The 18,673-nt window shown below is 49.3% G+C and overlaps 6 protein-coding genes across 9 annotated transcripts; 4 read left to right on the top strand and 2 right to left on the bottom strand.

Moving 5' to 3' along the window:
* The first annotated feature begins 482 nt into the window (after window positions 1–482).
* LOC9634109 (protein GFS12) lies at window positions 483–6,126 on the top strand. Of its 2 annotated transcripts, XM_024684401.1 has the most exons (18): window positions 483–619; window positions 685–716; window positions 773–823; window positions 883–2,664; window positions 2,725–3,052; window positions 3,112–3,330; window positions 3,392–3,464; window positions 3,525–3,727; window positions 3,775–3,837; window positions 3,893–4,026; window positions 4,081–4,192; window positions 4,247–4,738; window positions 4,786–5,045; window positions 5,104–5,347; window positions 5,401–5,474; window positions 5,540–5,666; window positions 5,720–5,897; window positions 6,084–6,126. In XM_024684401.1, exons 1-17 carry the CDS (start codon window positions 485–487, stop codon window positions 5,870–5,872), a joined length of 4,482 nt encoding a protein of 1,493 aa, XP_024540169.1. In that variant the 5' UTR covers window positions 483–484; the 3' UTR covers window positions 5,873–5,897; window positions 6,084–6,126. The 2 variants fall into 2 exon arrangements, with proteins under 2 accessions (XP_024540169.1, XP_024540168.1); XM_024684400.1 differs by lacking the exon at window positions 6,084–6,126 and having other exon boundaries at window positions 5,720–5,903.
* Window positions 5,900–8,281, top strand: LOC9660689 (bifunctional 3-dehydroquinate dehydratase/shikimate dehydrogenase, chloroplastic). Of its 2 annotated transcripts, none has more exons than XM_024684404.1 (11): window positions 5,900–5,984; window positions 6,048–6,348; window positions 6,402–6,507; window positions 6,601–6,822; window positions 6,870–7,228; window positions 7,281–7,344; window positions 7,395–7,500; window positions 7,573–7,707; window positions 7,773–7,921; window positions 7,976–8,138; window positions 8,201–8,281. In XM_024684404.1, the coding sequence occupies exons 2-11, from the start codon at window positions 6,089–6,091 to the stop codon at window positions 8,245–8,247; spliced, it is 1,611 nt and encodes a 536-aa protein (XP_024540172.1). In that variant the 5' UTR covers window positions 5,900–5,984; window positions 6,048–6,088; the 3' UTR covers window positions 8,248–8,281. The 2 variants fall into 2 exon arrangements, with proteins under 2 accessions (XP_024540172.1, XP_024540173.1); XM_024684405.1 differs by having other exon boundaries at window positions 5,901–5,984; window positions 6,882–7,228.
* A 28-nt stretch (window positions 8,282–8,309) lies between these two features.
* On the bottom strand, window positions 8,310–9,894 carry LOC9634108 (trihelix transcription factor ASIL2). Its single transcript, XM_002979193.2, has one exon. It carries the CDS (start codon window positions 9,698–9,700, stop codon window positions 8,417–8,419), a length of 1,284 nt encoding a protein of 427 aa, XP_002979239.2. The 5' UTR covers window positions 9,701–9,894; the 3' UTR covers window positions 8,310–8,416.
* A 114-nt stretch (window positions 9,895–10,008) lies between these two features.
* On the top strand, window positions 10,009–14,165 carry LOC112349641. Of its 2 annotated transcripts, XM_024684403.1 has the most exons (4): window positions 10,009–11,345; window positions 11,427–12,365; window positions 12,427–12,510; window positions 12,570–14,165. In XM_024684403.1, the coding sequence occupies exons 1-4, from the start codon at window positions 10,416–10,418 to the stop codon at window positions 13,932–13,934; spliced, it is 3,318 nt and encodes a 1,105-aa protein (XP_024540171.1). In that variant the 5' UTR covers window positions 10,009–10,415; the 3' UTR covers window positions 13,935–14,165. The 2 variants fall into 2 exon arrangements, with proteins under 2 accessions (XP_024540171.1, XP_024540170.1); XM_024684402.1 differs by having other exon boundaries at window positions 10,009–12,365.
* A 51-nt stretch (window positions 14,166–14,216) lies between these two features.
* Window positions 14,217–16,058, top strand: LOC9660688 (DNAJ protein JJJ1 homolog). Its single transcript, XM_002979330.2, has 2 exons — window positions 14,217–15,784; window positions 15,856–16,058. The coding sequence occupies exons 1-2, from the start codon at window positions 14,253–14,255 to the stop codon at window positions 15,911–15,913; spliced, it is 1,590 nt and encodes a 529-aa protein (XP_002979376.2). The 5' UTR covers window positions 14,217–14,252; the 3' UTR covers window positions 15,914–16,058.
* LOC9660687 (germin-like protein 2-4) lies at window positions 16,059–16,445 on the bottom strand. The gene has a single exon (XM_002979192.2). It carries the CDS (start codon window positions 16,443–16,445, stop codon window positions 16,059–16,061), a length of 387 nt encoding a protein of 128 aa, XP_002979238.2.
* Between the last annotated feature and the right edge of the window lie 2,228 nt (window positions 16,446–18,673).

Here is an 18,673-nt window from a genome sequence, read left to right as displayed (position 1 = left end):
TGAATAACCTATTATGTGAGAGCCCGTGCAAACAATAACAAGATCAATGAAAGGGACCATATAGGTAAAATAATGCCCTGCTCAAGCACACATCACTTTGTATTATAAATTCAACCACAACCATTACTTTTGACCGCCGATGACTGTCATGGAGCGATTGGTCAACGTAGGTCAGCGCACAAGACACAAGCACTGCCGCACGAATCTTCTAGGATCTCTGTTATGAGCTGGGAGGCGCAGCCAATCACGCAGCTCAGCAGCCCGCCAAGTAGCTTCTTGAGCGATCTGACCAATCCGCATCCTTTCTTCCACGTCTTTTCCTCCAATAAAGCGTAGCTCCATTCCATTGCCCTAGGAAAGATTTAAAAATGGCTGACATAAAACAGATTTAAAAAGGAATATTCGCCAGCTTTAAATATGCCGCTAAAATTTTGATAAAACGTCACTCTGTTTTTAGGGCTCCTTGGCTGTTCTAGGGTTTATCATGGCGGAGAAGAGAGCCGCGGCGTCGTTGGATGAGCTGCGCGCTGCCGTGGAGCGTGATTTCTCGAAGAATGTGGTCGTTTCTCATGGCCTCTTTCGATCGCCGTATCCGTTTGGGGCGCATTTGTTCTGCGAGGTAATTAACTAGAGCTTTGATTGATCGATTGATTGATAGAGCTCGTTTGGTGGTGGAAATCTCAGGTGGATACAGCGACTTTGGATCGGAAAAAATGGTATGCTGTAGAGATTTCGTGACTTTTGTTGCTGAAACCTCTTCGATTTCTGCCAGGGGAGATTCAAAAATGGAACTTGTTTTGCGTGTTATTGCTCTTCCTCCCGGGTAACAGAAGCTATACTTTATAAGCCATGACTAATTTTTTTTCTCTTTTTCGCTCTCAGGGATTCAGCTCCTCTAGCAGCATTCTCCAAATTCCTGAAAGTTCTACACAGAGATGCAACTCTGGAAGACGCGTCCTTCGAAGCTCTCGTATTGGCACTCGAAAAAACCAGGTTTTTCTCAAGTGGTTTGAAGGATCTTAGTAGGAGCAATAGTGCTGTAGAGGAAAGGGAAGGGGATGGAGATTATCAACAGCGATTACTCCATCTCTGTCTTGGCAGTAGTCATCCGTGCATAGCGCCGCTCACAGGTGCGTTCCTGGGGAACGAGACTTTATATCTAGTTTTTCCGCCAGCCCCATATACGCTGCGTTCGCTCTTGCATTTTAGCCCGGGTGCCTTGGGAGATGACTGGCAGCTGCGGTTCTTTCTATATCAGATCATCGCTGGTTTGGCTCATTGCCACAAGCTGGAAGTTTTTCACGGAAACATAAATCCATCCAGCGTGCTCATCACGAGCAGTATGTGGTGCTGGCTTACAGGATTCGCTACGACCTCTATACGTCGTGAAGTATTTAATCCAACAACGGAGACTTCTCTAGTTGAAGACGAGCTCGAGTGGAGAAGCCAGTTTAAGAAGTGGTTCCGGGGAGAGCTTAGCAACTTCGACTATCTTCTACTTCTCAACAGGCTGGCTGGAAGAAGATGGGGGGACAGGTGCTTTCATACGGTCATGCCGTGGGTGATAGACTTCACAGCAAAACCCGACCAAGAGAATGACACTGGCTGGCGTGACTTGACGAAGAGCAAATGGCGCTTAGCCAAAGGGGACGAGCAGCTCGACTTTACGTACGCCACTGCCGAGATTCCACACCACGTCTCGGACGAGTGCCTTTCGGAGCTCGCGGTCTGCATCTACAAAGCTAGAAGGCTTCCGCTGCTGGTACTTCGTCGAGTTGTGCGCTCAGTGTACGAGCCGAACGAGTACCCAGTGAACATGCAAAGGCTGTACCACTGGACGCCGGACGAGTGCATTCCAGAATTTTACAGTGATCCAGAAGTTTTCCGGTCGATACACCATGGTATGGGTGATCTTGCTGTTCCAAGCTGGGCTGAAGATCCCGAGGACTTTATCCGTTTACACCGTTCTGCTTTAGAGAGTGACCGTGTTTCGAGGCAGCTCCACGAGTGGATTGATCTCACTTTTGGTTATAAGTTGTCGGGTGAAGCTGCTGTTCTGGCGAAGAATGTTACGCTTTCAACTACAGCACCGAGCATGCCGAGATCATCAGGACGACGGCAGCTGTTTTCGAAGCCGCATCCTATGCGGATGACTTCCAGCTCCAAGAAAAACCTCTTGGAACAGCTGGAGGAGTCAGCGTCCTTTTGCAGTTCTGGAAGGAGTTTGTCTCCATGGTATGGTGTACCAGTGCCCGATCCGGAAGGACACAATTCTACAAACTCGGATCATCCTCCAGTTGCATCAAACGCCTGCGAGGCGATATTGCGAAACGTCGCAGAGTCCGACGAGAAAGTCTGGAGTGAGCTTTTCCAGAAGCTCCATTTCGAGCAGGACGATGACGTCGACGACGAGAACGTATCTTATCAGAGACTAGTTGCATGGCAACGTGAAGTTTCGGTGTTAAAGCCGATCCGGGAGAGCGAGGCTGCTGACATATTCGGCATCGGATGCTTGGTTGCAGAGATTTTTCTTCAAAAACCGCTCTTTGATTCAACCAGTGCTGCAGTTTGGCTGGAAAGGAAATCACTTCCAGGAACTCTAAATCAGCTTCCACCTCACGTCCGTATTGTCGTGGAAACAACTCTCGCCGCGGACATCAAGAGGTAGATTTCCTTTTTGATTTTTTTGTCAACTCATATAACGGGCATTTGTTTCTTTTCTAGACGGCCAAGCGCTGAGAAGTTGCTAGAGTCACCGTTTTTCCCTCCGGTAGTTCGGTCAGCTTACACATTCCTTTCTTCGTTTCATTTTCTAGCCAGCAACCACGACCGCCTGTTCTATGCAGCGAAAATGGCTCAACAGTCTGCGTTTGCTCTCATGGGACCAGTTGCTTCCGAGCTTTGTGCACCGGCTTGTTTGTCTGTCATCGCCCATCCTTACAATGATCTCGATCCTATGGCAGTAATTATCCTGTTGAAATCTTTGCTTCAAGTTCTCAAGCAACAGGCTTCAAGGCGTCTACTTTTGCCAGTCGTGCAAAGCATTTTGCAAGTAAGTCTGAACTGATGGCATAAATCTATGGTATTTAATTCTTGTATTGTTTTTTGCAGGAAAACGATGCTGATGCTCAGTTGAAAGCTGGATTACTTGGATCTTCATTCATCAGAAACTTGAGACGGCTCCTTGGCACACACGTGTATTTGCAGCACTTCCACTCGCTTATAGTGCTCAGTGTTCTACGTTCGCCCGAAAGCCAGCAAGCGAGTGCAGCATCACTTGTTTTGGTGGACACTTGCCAAGAGTTGGGATTGCCAGTCACACTGAACCAGGTAAAAGGATTAACTGTTGAATTGGTCAGAAACTCATTAACGTAGTTCTTTTGTTTGCTAGACAATTCTGCCACTCTTGCAGTCATTGGGACGTGACATCACTGTGCATGGCGTAGATTCTCTTGTAGAAATCGGTCAGTCAGGCACTTTCTTTTGTTTTACATTCTTCTTAGTTTTGAATTATGCTGTTTCAGGCGAGAAATTTGGACCTGAGGCAATTATCAAGCATTGGCTTCCACCTTTGAAGTACGTTCTCATGCTCAGTATTGAGCCATTAACACATAAGACTGCTCCAACACAAAGCTGGCGTTTATTGGCAGCGGCTGATGCCTTGACCGTGTTAAGTCGTCTCGTATTGCTATTGAATCCAGTTTCCGTATCGAGAGAGTTATTGCAGGTACCTAGGATTTACTCCAAGCTTGCGTTTATCGATTTCTTGTGCAGGAACCTAACAATTTCCTCTACAAAATTTTCCAGCAAAAGAATTTGCCACATCGCTTTCGTCAGGTTGTTCAAACCTTTTGTTTTCTTGGTGTCACTTATTTTTTTTTCCTTTTTGCAGTCCGCAGCAAAAAGTATTTTAGCCGCTTGTAGACGAAGTGGACCAGAGCTTACTTTTCTACACGTCATGCCGCAATTCAAAGAGTTCTTTCATGCCCTTGCGTACAGCAACATTTCCGAGGAACTGGACCTTGCGTATGTTTTTTTCTCTTTTGGTTCTTCCTTACTGACATAACTGATGTCGTTCAGATATTTGTTGTATTCTGAATTGGCATCACTCTTGGGAATTGAGAGAGTTCGTCAGTCTTTCCCGACATGGCTTGTTCTGGAACAAAGCCTTGCAAAGAAATATGATTGGAAGGTATGCAGTTTGAGTTGGCTCCGTCGTAAGTTTATTGTGGGAGTTTTGTTGCAGTGGACAGACACTAGCAGACATTTCACTCATTCTACAGAAGCTTTGCCCGTAGAAGAGTCTTCAAACACTGGAAGCTTTAGTCCTGCCAACCTCCTACTCAATGGTGTAGGATGGTCTATTCCGCAATCCCAGGCTGCAAAGTGGACGGGCTCTTTTACTTCTCGCAACCAAGATCAAGAATTAGTCGTGAAACCAAACGAGGAGCCATGGTTCTGGGTGCCGACTCATGACGAAACTCGTGGTGGTGCCGAGTCAAACAACAAGAGTAGAATTGGAGTGGCGCATGCCGGTACGAAAGACGAGCAGTCATGGAAGCTAAATGGGATCGTCGCACATTCCTGGCGTGCTCATAGTGGCACTGTAAAAGTCTCACGACTTGGAGGCGACGAGACTGTGATTTTTTCGGCTGGTGGTTTACGTGGAAGATCTGTCGTTCGAAAGTGGGACCTCTCATCTGCAGAATGTATCACGGAGTATTCTGGTCACGAAGAGGTAAATAGCAGCTGAAAACTTAGCGATGCTGACTTCTTTGTTTCCAGGCCGTGAACGATATATGTGTCTTTCAAGGATTCGAAAGAGTTGGCTCGTGTGATGGTATGCTTCACATCTGGAATTCCGAAACAGGAAAACGTTTGGCCCTGCTGGATGAAACTTCAATCTCCGGTTCTTTGAGACAGAGTGAAGTTGCTGATATGAGCTTGACGAATGGGACACTATCCGCTGGAAATGCTTACACCTTCATGCATTTCATGGAGGCAGAGACGAAGCTTGCGATTGGAACGACTAATGGCCATCTCAGGTGAGCTTGAAAATTTTGACGAGCTTCGGACGTCGTTTCTTGTTTTCCCGATTTGCAGGTTTGTAGATCCTGTTACAAGTCGCCAGCTGTTTTCCTGGCGCTGTGAAACTTCATCAGAAACCTCAGTTTCTTCGTTCGTCTCGTCGGTGACATCTTCGTCTCGAGAAGCCCCTGAAGAGAAATCGAAGTCTTTCTCTTCTTGGATAGGCGTCGGTTTCAATTCTGGACATTGCAGTATTCTTGATGCCAGAAGTGGAAGTGTGATTGGAAGCTGGCGAGCTCATGGAGCTGAAATCACAAACGTAAGTAACGTACTTTCTTCTTTCGTATCTTTCTCATGGAGTTTTCATTCTAGCTTGCGCCCCTGGAGGAGTATTATCTCGTTTCTAGCTCCTTGGACAAAACACTATCAGTATGGGATCTCCGGAAGTGAGTTCTTTGTGCTTTCTTTTATTGCTGTGAGTTACTCGAGTTTCCGTGCTTCGTGTTTCCAGAAGCTGGCCCCTTCAGCTACAGACGTTTCAAGGCCACAGAGACGCAGTGGCGAGCTTCGCTTTGTGGGGAGGCAACATACTCTCAGCTGCTGGAAACAAGATTGGAGTTTCCTCGTTTTCGAAACTGGTAAAGGTTTTTGTATTCGACTGGTTTTTTTTTCAAGCTATGTTCTCTTTCAGGGTCATTCCAGTCAAAAAGTAACGCCTAGAAAAGTCTATCTTCCGAATCGCAGTGGCAGAAATCTGTCAACGATTCACACCATCAGCGTGCTGCCATTTTCACGCCAGTTTATCATCGGCACCGAGGATGGTCACTTGAAGATCTGTGTTTAAAGAGAACGCTATCTTCGACTTTGGTGTAAGTATTTTTCCATTCTGTAAGTTGGAAGCTCTCATCTTCTTTGTAAGTTTTGGAAACAATCGTTTCTAGGACGAGGAGAAAGAGGTATGTTTGCTTTGAGAATTCCAATCGAAAGAGCTAACAAACACATTCTTTGTTCTTGACCAGAGTAGCGAAATGGCGGCTCTAAGTCCGTCCTCTTAGGGTTTATGGATTATCTGTCTGGAGGAGGATTGGCGACGGCGAGGATCTCTGATCTAGCGATGTCGCCTCCACAAAATGGGACGATGCTCTGCGCGCCGCTCGTCGCCGAGTCCGTGGAAGAAATGCTGCATCAGATCAAGGCTGCGAAGGCATCCGGGGCCGATGTGGTGGAATTGCGAGTGGATTACATCAACAGCTTCCAGCCAGGGGTGGATTTGCCGCGATTGATCGAGGGCAGGGTCTTGCCGGTGATTATCACCTATAGGTGAGAGAATTTATATTTTCCTGTGGAAATCACGAATGCTCTCAGATCTACAGGCCGAATTGGGAAGGAGGTTTGTACGAAGGCGACGAGGCTGCGCGAGTGGCTGCATTGAGCCTCGCAATCGAGCTACAAGCCGATTTCATCGACGTCGAGCTCCAGGTGATTTTAAGCTTCTAACGTAGAAGAGAGTTGTTTGTTCTTCTCTTTTGTAACAACGTAGAATGTTTCTAAGATAGTTTTTTGTTCTTCCAGGTGGCCGAGGATTTCATAGCCAGCCAAAGTTCCAAGCGGAGCTCGTCCAGCACCAGAATTATAGTCTCCAACCACAACTATCACACCACTCCTTCCTCCGAGGAGATTGGACGTCTTGTCGCAAGGATGCAAGCCACTGGTGCCGATATAATCAAGTTTGTCACTACTGCAAACAACGTGGTCGATTCCGCGAATGTGTTTCGGGTGCTGGCTCATACGCAGGTAAGTCTTCAAAGTTCCAGCGAAAGAAATCCTGCTTGTTAAGCTAGCTTTCTTTGAAGGTCCCAACGATTGCGCTCGTTATGGGACAGAAGGGTCTCATAAGCAGGTTGCTGTCACCAAAGTTTGGAGGCTTTTTGACATTCGGTACGCTTTCTTCTGGCAAAGAATCGGCTCCTGGCCAGCCAACGCTGACTGATCTCGTTCGAACATATCGGCTGCGTGAGATGGACTGTGATACTCGTGTCTATGGAATCATAGGCAACCCCGTTGGTCACAGCAAAGGTCCATATCTTCACAATCCAGCTTTTGAAGCGATCGGATACAATGCTGTTTATCTTCCATTTTTGGTGGACAACCTTGCTGAATTTTTGTCGGTGTACTCCGCGCCAGATTTCGGTGGCTTCAGGTACTTGACATTCCCGGACCATCTATTTTTCTTCTCATCTTTTTGTTTCTAGTGTTACGATCCCATTCAAGGAAGATGCTTTGAAATGCTGTGATGAGGTTGAATCTTCCGCAAAGGTTCGAAACTCAGTCTTCGTGTTTTTTTATATTGATTTGAAAGCATGCAGGCCATTGGAGCAGTCAACACAATCATTAGAAGGGCAGATGGAAAATTTGTTGGCTACAACACAGACTGTGAAGCTGCCATTTCTGCTATAGAAGACGGTGTTCGAGGTATTGTTGAATTTTGAGTTTGATGGCGCGGTTCTGATTGTCTTCTCCTGCCTTGTTGATTGGAAAGGGAAGAAAGTGGATACCACGGTAGCCAGCCGCTTTCTGGCAAGCTTTGCGTAGTTATCGGAGCCGGGGGTGCTGGGAAGGCTCTTGCTTTTGGAGCGAAGCACAGAGGGGCCAGAGTTGTGATTGCGAATCGGAATTTTGGTACTTTATTAATTTCGTCGTGGAACTCCTGCTTGCTGACTTCGTTTTTGTCTGTGCATGATAAGAGAGGGCAAAGGTGCTTGCTGAATCAGTTGGAGCAGAAGCCATTTCATTGGAAACATTGAGCAGTTTTCAGCCGGAAACTGGCATGATACTAGCGAATTCGACCTCGGTTGGTATGCAGCCAAACGTTCAAGACACTCCGATACCAAAGGCATGGCCAGACTAGATTCTTTCATCGCGTGCTTACCTCTCTTCTCCTGATCAGGCCGCTCTCAAAGGATATAGTGTGGTTTTTGATGCGGTTTACACGCCTCTTGAGACCAGGCTGCTGCGAGAAGCTAAAGAATCCGGTGCAGTCGTCGTAAGCGGCTTGGAAATGTTTATACGACAAGCAATTGGGCAGTTTGAACTTTTTACCGGCCAGCCAGGTAGTTTTCTTCTTTCCAGTTTGTTTCGTACTTGAGTTGATCCACTGAATCATGTTGTGCAGCTCCAAAGTCAGTGATGAGAGAGATTGTCGCCAAGATGGCACCTTAAATCGAGAAAGGTTTTTTGGTATAATTTGATGAGAGATTGCTCGTCCGCCAGGTACTTGAACGTCTTGAAAATCGAAACAGATCACTCGTTTTTTTATTTCCTGTGAGGAAAATTTCATTACAAAAACTCACAGCGGCAGCCTATATATCTTTCTTACATATACATACTATCACTCAGGATCGGAAGAACTGTCCCGCTTCCTCTTGCGGCTAAGAATCTCGGCAGTCTCAAGCTGTACTTGCATCCGTTTCAGCTCCAGCTCCTTCAGCATTTCCATCTTGGCAATCTCGATTCTGGCGTACACTTCCGTGAACCCGTTTATGCTGCTGGCTAAGTTCCCCGCCGAGCTCCTCATGCTTCCTGCTAGCTCCAGAATACTTCTCGAGAGGTGGTCAGTGCTTATTCCTCCGTCCAAGCTGTTACCAGTGGCTTGCTGTTCTCTAGCAGCTGCTGCCGCCGCCGCCGCCGCCGCTGCTGCTACTTGAGGAAATGTTACCGCTGGTGGTGGTGGTGGTGGTGCCGCTCCTGGAGAGTTATGCCAAGCAGGAATGGCTGCCGGGATGTGAAAGTTTGGGTGAGCAGTGGATGAATCCATCCTGGCATACGGGGCAGTCGGTATTTCAGGCTTGAAACCGGGTCCATCAACTTTGCTAAAGCTTAAACTCGGTGGTGGTGGTGGCGGAGCTGCTGGTGCTGGTATTCCTCCTCCTCCTGGCGATGGTGCTACTACGACCACTGGCTTTACTGGCGGGTAAGTACCTTCCTTGTTTTTCTCGCTCTGGCTCTGGACTGACGCGTCTTCGCTGTTGCTCAGGACTACTTTCTTCCCTCTCTTGTTTCTAATCCTCTCCTTTCCAGGAGGAATAACTCCCACAAAAGCTTTGCTGATGTTGCTGTTACTTGCCGAGGCAGCAGCGGCGGCAGCGGCCGCAGCAGCAGCAGCAGCAGCGGCGGCAGCAGTGACAGATTTTCCCGGAGAGCAGCCCCGTATGATCTCCATCTTGTCATACCACGGCCAGGAGCTCTCGGCTCCGGACAGCTTGTTCTTCTTCTCCGACTTGTAGCGCTTGGTAAGCGTGTCCATTTTGTTCCGGCAATGCTCCACCGTCTTAGCCGACTTTTGGTTGCTGTTGACTGTGTCCACGACCTCGGCCCAGTCCTTGCTCCGCAGCCCCTTGCCGTTCAATTGGCCATACTTGGCAGTGTAAGCATCTATGAGCGTCGATATGGCCGCCTCGCTCCACTCCTCCCTGTCCTTTCTAACACTCGGCTCATCGTTTTCCTTGCAGTTGCTCACCTTGGTGGTGGCTGCCAGTGATGGGCTTCTTCCCGGGGCTGCTAGCGATGGTGGTGGAAGTGGCGGTGATGAGATCGCCATCGTCGTCGTCGTCGTCGTCGTCGCTGCTGGGTCGATCTCTCTGGTGGTCGCTGGAAGATCAGGCTGCTGCTCCATGCTCGGCGAATTGGGGTATGGATCCAGTGCTCTCACGAAAACTCCGACCTTGACGGATTGCTCGTCGCTGCTACAGGGAGAATCTTCACTGCGATCATGGGAAGCAGTCAGTGATGCTACAGCGGTGCTCTCGAGTGACGGAAGGGATGGGTTTTAATCAGACCATGGAGACGACGCATCGCATCGGTGCGCGATGGAGGAGCGATGGAGGAGAAAGAGAGAAAAAAAAAAGAGTTTTTTTCTCTCTTTGGGAGGAAGTGGGATGGGAGAGGTGTGGTGTGGTGTTTGCACACATTTGATTCTCGGTGGTAGAGTAGCCACTCCATCGAGGGGGCGATCGTGGCCGTTGGATGTCCCCATCCGACGGCAATGCCGGTGTCTTTGTGCTGTCGTTTTCGAATGGACGGGCGGAGACCGGAAGGAGCCGTCGCCCGTCGGCCGGCGGAGACTCACAAGCGTGGCGCCCACCCCAGCCGCCGGTCGCGCCACCGACTATATCCCTAACGAAAATATTCGCGTGTATATTCCTCTCCCGGAAAAAATATTTTGCTCCAAACCTAAGTCTGCGCTTAGAGGACGACCGCTGCGCCGCGCCGACGCGCAGCCCAGCGCCGCGATGATCATCGCCAGGTATCGTCTAGCTCGAGCGCCTTGGATCTCCAGGCGCCACTGCCTCCCGCTGCTTGCATTCTCCTAGGGTAGAGTCTCTCGAGCTATGGCGCCGTCCGGCAAGGCCCGCCATCGCTCGCACCGCCACAGAAGGGACGCGGAAGAGGAGCTGGAAGAGGAGCAGGAGGGAGAGGAAGACGACTCTGTGGGCTCGGGTACTGTAGCGAGAAGGAAATCTAGTAGCAGCAAGCGCAGGGACAGTGGCGAGAAGGAGAAAGAGAGGGACGAGGCCAAGCGTGGCCACAGTTCTCACAAGAGGAAGCATAGCTCTGATGTCGCTGCTGCTCAACACTCGAGCCATTCTACCAAGAAGACGAGGTCTGGTGAGAATGAAGGGGTTGTGGTAAGTGCTCCTGAGAAAGTTCTGGTGTCCTGCGAGAAAAAGGACCGTAAGTCTGATCATGGTCGAAGTAGCGATTCTGGGCCTCGGCACAAAAAGTCCAAGGAGAAAAAGCATAGCGTGGCTGACAGAGATGGAGACAGGAATTTCACGGACTTGGAGAGTGATAGATACTGTTACAACGCCGAGGACGAAGAACGCCATTACTCTCGAGATCATAGGGACGAACCGGAGAGAGACAGAGAACGCGATGGTGACGACCGGAAAGACAGAGATAGAGGTGCAAAGCATCGAGAACACAAGGATGAGCGGTCTAAGAGAAGCCACAGTGACGTTAAACACACAGACCCGGACCAAAGCAAAGACAGTCGAAAGAAGTCCAGGGACAATGAAGATCAAACGAGGCCATCCAAGGAAGAGGATGGCCATCACAAGGAATCCAAACACAGAAGTCGTGACGATGATCAAGAACGTAGAAGCAACAGGGAGCGAAACCACGAGGTCAAGTCCAGCAAGGATGAGAGGTCTCACCGAGCGCACGAAGAAGAACGAAGAGTAAACGGTGGAGAGCGACATGAAGAGAAGCAGGACAAAGATAAGTTGAAGCCGAGGAGCGATGGCGAGAGAGAACGCAAGGACAGGGATGGCGAGAGAGAACGCAAGGATAGGGATGGCGAGAGAGAACGCAAGGACAGGAATGGCGAGAGAGAACGCAAGGACAGGGATGGCGAGAGAGAACGCAAGGACAGGGATGGCGAGAGAGAACGCAAGGACAGGGATGGCGAGAGAGAACGCAAGGACACTCAGAGTGAACGCAGCAGAGTATCGTCAAGAGAAGAGAGCAGGACCAAGGATAGCGAACGGAGGTCGCCAGGAGATGATTATAGTTCGCGAAAGGACAAGCGTAAGCATGAGTCAGATTATAGAGAACGAAGCCGCAGCAGAGATCGTTCTAATGAAGACGACTATAGGAGGCGGCAAAGATACTACAAGTATGAGCGCGACGAGCGTTCTCATCATTACAGGGATTACAGAGACGAGGACTACAAGCGTTCCTCAGATGAGAGGTCTCGCAGGGGGCCTTCGTCCTCGGGTCGTCCTGACGATTATTCAAGGCGAGGTGGTTCCTATCGAAGAAGAGATGGCGCGGAGGAGCCTTGGAACTGGAAAAACGGTTTTTTTCCGCCGTTTGCACCCCATTATGGTGTCGGCGGATTTTTGGAGCATTTTCCAGCTTCGATCTATGGCTCGAGAGGATCGATCTATTGTCATCCTAGTAGATTCATGCGAGATCCGGCAAGTTTCGTTGGAGAAGATGGATATTCACACCCCTGGTACAATGCTGCTACTATGGAGCACTTTCGAGAACCCAAGGATCAAGCTCCTCTGGACGAGCACGCTTTGCAGGCATCTCCGGAAAACAAGTATGAAGAGCCAACTGGTGGCAAGAACTTTTCCTTGAAAGACGCAAGATTCACCGAAGATATGAGGCAACTTATGTCCAGACTGAGCGTCTCGAAGGAGCTCGCGGGGCCTGAAGCTTACGAGGAGTACTTGAAGTTTATGACGGACGAGAAAATTGAAGCTCCAGATGTGGAGCTAGAAGCTGATGAACCTGCTATGGCCTCAGACTTGGACGATGATTTTGTTTTAGAGGTAAGAGTGCGGTTTATTGACACTAAATTGTTCTTTTTGTTAAAGCTTTTGATGTTTTCAGGCTGATCCCGAAGGAGAGGATTTGCTCCGAGAAGTTGATGGCCATGGTTTATCCGAGCCTCCTTTTCTCTCAAGTCCGTTTGAGGTATGGTACGCTCTACCAGGATATCTGCCCTTTCAAACTGATGGAGCCAACCATTTCAGGACGCTCTCAAGCTTTACAGGAAACCCGAAGAGGAAAATCGATTGCGGAAGTCCCTGGTGGGATCGTTTTTACTTCCGCTCGAATGTGTTTCTCTATTACAATCCGAAGAAGAGGCCCATCCAAGCCACGATTTTTCAGAAACCGCGAAGCGAGAGGAAAGTGGTGTAGAATATGGCACAGGAGACGACCCGAGTGTGGTAGACGGTAGACACACTCGAGGAGAGACTGCCGCATCACAAGAAGCTGGTGAAGCGTTAAAGGTGGTGACAGATATTAATGGTGGTGGGGATTTTTCTTGGGAGAAGAAGACAAACGATATAGTTATAGGCCTAGAGGTAGCGGACGACAGGAAGAACGTAACTAACATAGAGGAAAGAGGAAGGGACAATCCAGGCTCAGACGATCGTCATCTCGACTATAACGTCATAACGAGCAGTGGCAGCGACGGAGATGAAGATGGAGTACAGGGCGACGTGGGGGAAGATGCCGAGACTTTACAGAAAGTTTCCGAAGCGCACGAGGAGGAGAACTTGCGTCGACAAATCGAACAAGAAGCTACAGGCGTGGTCTCTGAGGTGGAAGAAACTTTAGCAAAAGCCGAGGATGACTGGACAGAAGGAAAAGATATGACGCCACTGGAAGCCGTGGAGCAATTGGAAGGTAGAACCAATTCTTGCCAACTCGACGGAGTTCTGGAGTCTCTGGAACACAGGAAATGTGAAGTCGAAGCGACAGAAGTGATCGCGAGGCTAGAACTAGAAGCTAGAGACCAGGCTTTGGAGCCTGTGGAAGACTTGGAAGCTAAAGAGTCGACTGTGGAGCCTCGCGAGAACAGGATAGAACTGGAAGCTGGCGACGAGGCTTTGGAAGCGAAAGAGTCGACCGTGGAGCCTCGCGAGAACAGGATAGAACTGGAAGCTAGAGACGAAGCTGTGGAAGACTTGGAAGCGAAAGAGTCAACGGTGGAGCCTCGCGAGAACAGGATAGAACTGGCCGAGGCTTTGGAACCTGTGGTAGACTTGGAAGCGAAAGAGTCGCCGATGGAGCCTCGCGAGAAACTGGAAGCTAGAGACGAGGCTTTGGAACTTGTGGAAGACTTGGAAGCGAAAGTGTCGACGGTGGAGCCTCGCGAGAACAGGATACAACTGAAAGCTAGAGACGAACAATCCGGTGTTAAAGAAGTCACCGCTCACGAGCACAGGGATGAAGCGGAAGACAGCGGCAAAACTCTGCTAGAGGCCGAGGATATCTCCAGAGAAGATCTGGAGACGCGTGAAGCATCCGGAGATGCGGGAGAGAATCCCGAGACGCCGAAAGGTATGTCTAGTCCTCCTCAGGATGAGCGTAAGCATCTTGGGGACTGAGCCGAGCTCTTCCGCTTCTCTCTTTTTCTTTCTTTTTTCTTCTCGTCTCCTTCATTGAGATGGATTTTTTTTTCTTTCTCTCATCTGATGGTTCGTTCCATGGTGTTTTTTCTCCAGCTTCTCCAATTCCTGGAAGGCTAAAAGTGAGGCTACCACTGCCAGTAAAAGAGAGTTCCTCTGTTTCTCCTGGGCTCTCTTCCTGGCCGTTGGATCGAGCAAATTTTAAGTGTTTTAAAGGGTTAAAGATTTTAAAGGAAGGGCTAAAAGTAGGGCTAGTTTTTAGCTCTGGGTTTAGGGTTAGGGTTCTAGCCCGCGCCCATGGAGCGCAAGCAGTGCCTCTACGAGGTGCTGGGCGTGGAGCGCAGCGCGAGCGCCGAGGAGATCCGGTCAGCGTACCGCCGCGAGGCGCTGCGATGGCACCCGGACAAGATCCAGCAGAGCGGGATTTCAGCTGGCGAGGCGACGGAGCGATTCCAGGCGATTTCCAGCGCGTGGGAGGTTCTCGGCGATCCGCTGGAGCGCAAATGGTACGATTCTCACAGGTCGGAGATCCTGTCTAGCGGCGATGAGCTCTCCGAGTTTGAATTCAACCTCTGGTCGTATTTCTCGCCCTCGGCCTTCTCCGGCTATGGCGACTCCCGGAATGGATTCTATGCGGTCTACAGCGAAGTGTTTGGGAAGATTTCCGTCCAGGAGCAGGTGTTTGATCGCAAGTTTGGATCCGGCAGTGTGAGGGAAGCTCCTCCTTTTGGTGGACCGACTAGCAGCCATAGCGAAGTCTCGGCCTTCTATAGTTTTTGGTCGGGGTTTAAGACGGTGAAGGACTACGCTTGGTGCGACGAGTATGACGTCTCCGAGGCTCCAAACAGGAAAGTTAGAAGGTTGATGGAGGAGGAGAACAGGAAGATCCGGAAGAGGGAGCAGCGGGAGTTTAACGATGCGGTGAGGCAGCTGGCTGCGTTTGTGAAGAAGAGGGACAAGAGGGTGATGGAGTGGAAGCTTGAGGCGCTTAGATTGGCGGAGGAGAAGGAGAAGGAGAAGAAGCTCCGGCGCCAGCAGCAAGAGGTGGAGAAGTTGAAGAAAGTGGAGAGCTACGAGGAGCAAGAGTGGTCTAAGGTGGAGGAGGATTACTCCGTGTGGGAGGAGAACCAGAAGGCGGGCCGGGGTGGGGAGCGGCAGGAGTTTTATTGTATCCTGTGCGAGAAGAACTTTAAGTCGGAGAAGCAGTGGCACAACCACGAGAAGTCGAAGAAGCATATCGAGAGGGCGTCGGCTTTGAAGGAGACGCTGCTGGAGGAGGATGAGAAGGTCCGTGCCAAGGCTCAGTCGGTCGATGAAGAAGAGGACCATGACGAGCCCGTGGTTCCAGAACCGAAGGTTGTGGAAGTTATCGAAGCCGAGACGCCACCTCAAAGTCCTGGAGCAGACACGAGCAGCGAGAGCAATGCCGACGATGACGAAGAGTCGAGCATACTCGAGGCGATGCTGAATTCACACCGGAACAGGGGTAACACGGATCGAGCAATGGAGTCTGATGAATCGGACTCGATTGTGGTCGATGAGGTGCCAGTTGAGGACAAGGATGAATGGTCAAAGAGAAAAGCTACGTCGGGAAAAGAAGCCGAGTCCGAGGCTAATGCGGAAGAAGAAGACGTGGCAAATCTCATGGAGGAGCTCAACACCGGAGAAACTCAAGAGGAAGCAAAGTCGACCAAGAAAAAGAACAGGAGAAAGGAGAAAGGAAAGAAACCAGTAGAACAGAAGGAGGTGAGGAAGTCCGGGAAGAGCAAGGCAGCAGCAGCAGTCCCCTCGAGTACCTGCGAAGTTTGTGGCAGAGACTTCGATTCCAGGTATATAGCTTAACTTTTTTTAATCCTTGCTTTTCAAAGTGATGATTTGCTTATTTCTTATTGTTTTGCAGGAATCTGCTGTTCAAGCATGTGGAATCCTCAAAACACTTCGCTCTTAAACAAAAGTAAACATCGCGGGAATGAAGCAGACACGAGCGAAGAAGTAAAAATGAGGAAAGATAGGTACGATTGATGTTCTCCCATGGACGAACTAATTTTGTAGTGAAGGATTGCTTATTTGAATCAATCACCAAGCGAACGACTCTTATACATATCAAGACCGAGGCTTGAACTTAGCTTTCAGCGCTTCAACCGTGGCGTGGTCCAGTCCCCCGAGGGAGGCCGCGATAACTTCGTCTCGAATCCCAGAGCCAAAGACACCGAGGCCAGCGGGGAAGATACCGGGACTCTGGCTGCCGAAGGAAGCCAGCACGGTGGCTCTGCTGGTGCCAGGATTGTATAGGTAGTGAAGCATGCCTTTGGGAACGATCATCACGTCTCCCTGCTGGAGGGTCTGGGCAAACAGGACGTTGCTCGAGTCGACAAACCCAAGTTCCACGACTCCTTCCATGATGAAGGAGAGCTCGGATGCTCGGGGGTGGTAGTGCAGCGGGATCACGGCTCCGACTCCCAGGTCGGCTCTGCCGAAGGAGAGGCCCATGGTGTTCAGAGCTGGGAAATTTGCCGAGGAAAGTAGAGTGGCATTCCAGGTCTGCGGAGGCGGGGCGTTTCCCAGGACTCTGGAGACGAAGTCACTGGGTGAAGGAATCAAGAGGACGATAATCAAACGGGATTGCCATATTCGTTCTGATGAGCTTAACAACGCGGCGAGATTATTCTCGGGATTGCCGGCTCCACATTGCACGTCCAAGCATGCGGAATCCGAGAATGTTTGATCCAAGAAAAGCCCAGCAAGTTCTTGACGGGAGGATTTCAATAGCTATCATATGACTCAAAGGATTCATTTTCATTCTTCCAGCCGTGGGACTTTAAACGGTTGAAGGTCCGGCCAGTGTATCCTCCGAATCCACATCCCTCACAAGAGTCGCTCTCCTGAATGATCATGCTCGCAAAGTGGGCATCTAGACGATCTTGAATGTTGGAGCTCTTTTATGCAAATTTCCCTTGGCTTTTCTGCACCTCCAGAGCACCACATTTTCCGAGGTCTTCACAAACCTGGAACTTCTCCTATGGAATGAGAAAAACAAATCTTCCACAAGAGAATGCGTCAATAATAATCTATCTAGAGAAGTAATTTTCTTTTGCTTTAAACTCTGGAACTGCTATAATCGCATGGCATGGTGATCAAACGATCTTCCAGAATTTGCGCGCGCGATTGAACCAAGAGATGAGCGAGATTGGAGCGCAGAACACCCTTAAGTCATAATGCCAATGCTAGCACCAGCCAACAGGTTCCCATCTCTTAGAGTATCTGTGTTAGTTTTCACAAATGTATCAGCGATTGATGTTATCTAGAAAAAAAGGAGAGAGATAAGTGCTTCCTTATACAGTGACAATATGAACTATAACCTAGGGGATTGTGAACGGCTTTTTATTCTTCTTAGTCAAGCCCCTCTGAAAGTTGGATTTGAAGACCTCATGCTTTTCTCAATAAGTCAATTATTTTTTTTCTGGGCACTCATGAAAAGACTTAAGTGAAAATGCATATAAAGAAAACAATGAAACAGAGTTAGCCTTAACCCTGATGGCTGATAGCGAGAGGAGAGTGGCAAGCAAATTTGAGATCAGAAGTGCGCTAGAGAGTGATCATCAGCTAGGTGCTCTCACCCATCTCAAACGAGTGCATCAGATTCTAAGAAACACACTGGTCGAGAGAGATAAGAAGAAAGTGCAAGTGCATTCTCAACAGAGCCGAAGAGTTGACATAATGCGAACCCAAGACAGATACTGTTATCCTCAAAATCTCGAGTGGCAATTCGATGCCGATGTCAAGCGTTGGACTCACAATCATGGCCTCTTCGACTTTGCAGAACGAATGGTGGGATATCTCATGAATCAAGTGAGCAACGAAAGGGCTCACTTGATGGATCTCACCACTGGCTAGGTTGAACTTGAACATTCGGAGTTGGTAGCAGCTCTATGTCTCCCAGCTGAAGGCGAGCAAGTCTCTACTCCACGCACATGGGCTTTAAATCACGACATCATGAAAGATTTTGGGAGCAACAACTTGGCACTTAGTTTGCAATTCTCCAACATCAAGGATGAGCTCTACAAGATTTTCAAGTTCTTTGTTCTCAACCTAGAGTTCCAGAAGACTGCAACGACAGTGAGCAGATCTGTGGCCTTCATCTACGAGGATCTTCAAGCTGGGAAGAAAGTGGATTTAGCAGGATATGTGATCCTGAAGTTTCACAAGGAAGTTAAGAAGGTGACAGTAGATCTCAATGCAGGGAGATGTGTGAGGACGTTGATACTACCGTATGTCTGAGCCATCATCACACATAGGAGTCGAGCCATGGTGATCTACAATCCACCACCTTTGCCTCTGCAGCACGCAGCCGTAGAAAGTTCAAAGTGCCAAGCTGAAAACAACTTGATGAACAACCAAGAAGAAAAAAGTCCAGTGAAAGGCAACAGCAACTCCACAAAGAAAGACACATGGACAAGGCTGAAGAAACATTAGAACTCCACAGGTTGATAGTGACGACAGTGATGTGCAAGCAGTCCAGCACAAGGTGCCAACACGACAACAACCAACAAGAACCTCCAGCTCCAAAACAAAACAGCAGCAGAGTTTGGCACCTACACAGCCATCAATGAAGAGCTTGCAACCTCCAAGCTCACCACAGCTGGATTTGCCACCATCGCCACTGCACGAACCAACGCCACCTCCATCTCCAACGACAACAATTCCAGTGGACGATCACT

The sequence above is a fragment of the Selaginella moellendorffii genome, unplaced genomic scaffold (genome assembly GCF_000143415.4).
Source record: "Selaginella moellendorffii unplaced genomic scaffold, v1.0 SELMOscaffold_40, whole genome shotgun sequence".
Classification (NCBI taxonomy): Eukaryota; Viridiplantae; Streptophyta; class Lycopodiopsida; order Selaginellales; family Selaginellaceae; genus Selaginella; species Selaginella moellendorffii.
This window is presented reverse-complemented; position numbering and strand designations above follow the sequence as displayed.

Bases quoted from the DNA above. Each gene is read 5' to 3' on its own strand.
- LOC9634109 (XM_024684401.1), top strand. From the start codon at position 485: ATGGCGGAGAAGAGAGCCGCGGCGTCGTTGGATGAGCTGCGCGCTGCC. The intron at 3,728-3,774 runs GTACCTAGGATT...TTTCTTGTGCAG, and splicing joins TATCGAGAGAGTTATTGCAG to GAACCTAACAATTTCCTCTA. The intron at 4,739-4,785 runs GTAAATAGCAGC...CTTTGTTTCCAG, and splicing joins AGTATTCTGGTCACGAAGAG to GCCGTGAACGATATATGTGT.
- LOC9660689 (XM_024684404.1), top strand. From the start codon at position 6,089: ATGGATTATCTGTCTGGAGGAGGATTGGCGACGGCGAGGATCTCTGAT. The intron at 6,508-6,600 runs GTGATTTTAAGC...TTGTTCTTCCAG, and splicing joins TCATCGACGTCGAGCTCCAG to GTGGCCGAGGATTTCATAGC. The intron at 6,823-6,869 runs GTAAGTCTTCAA...TTGTTAAGCTAG, and splicing joins GGGTGCTGGCTCATACGCAG to CTTTCTTTGAAGGTCCCAAC.
- LOC9634108 (XM_002979193.2), bottom strand. From the start codon at position 9,700: ATGGAGCAGCAGCCTGATCTTCCAGCGACCACCAGAGAGATCGACCCA.
- LOC112349641 (XM_024684402.1), top strand. From the start codon at position 10,416: ATGGCGCCGTCCGGCAAGGCCCGCCATCGCTCGCACCGCCACAGAAGG. The intron at 12,366-12,426 runs GTAAGAGTGCGG...TGATGTTTTCAG, and splicing joins ACGATGATTTTGTTTTAGAG to GCTGATCCCGAAGGAGAGGA. The intron at 12,511-12,569 runs GTATGGTACGCT...CAACCATTTCAG, and splicing joins TTCTCTCAAGTCCGTTTGAG to GACGCTCTCAAGCTTTACAG.
- LOC9660688 (XM_002979330.2), top strand. From the start codon at position 14,253: ATGGAGCGCAAGCAGTGCCTCTACGAGGTGCTGGGCGTGGAGCGCAGC. The intron at 15,785-15,855 runs GTATATAGCTTA...ATTGTTTTGCAG, and splicing joins GGCAGAGACTTCGATTCCAG to GAATCTGCTGTTCAAGCATG.
- LOC9660687 (XM_002979192.2), bottom strand. From the start codon at position 16,445: ATGGGCCTCTCCTTCGGCAGAGCCGACCTGGGAGTCGGAGCCGTGATC.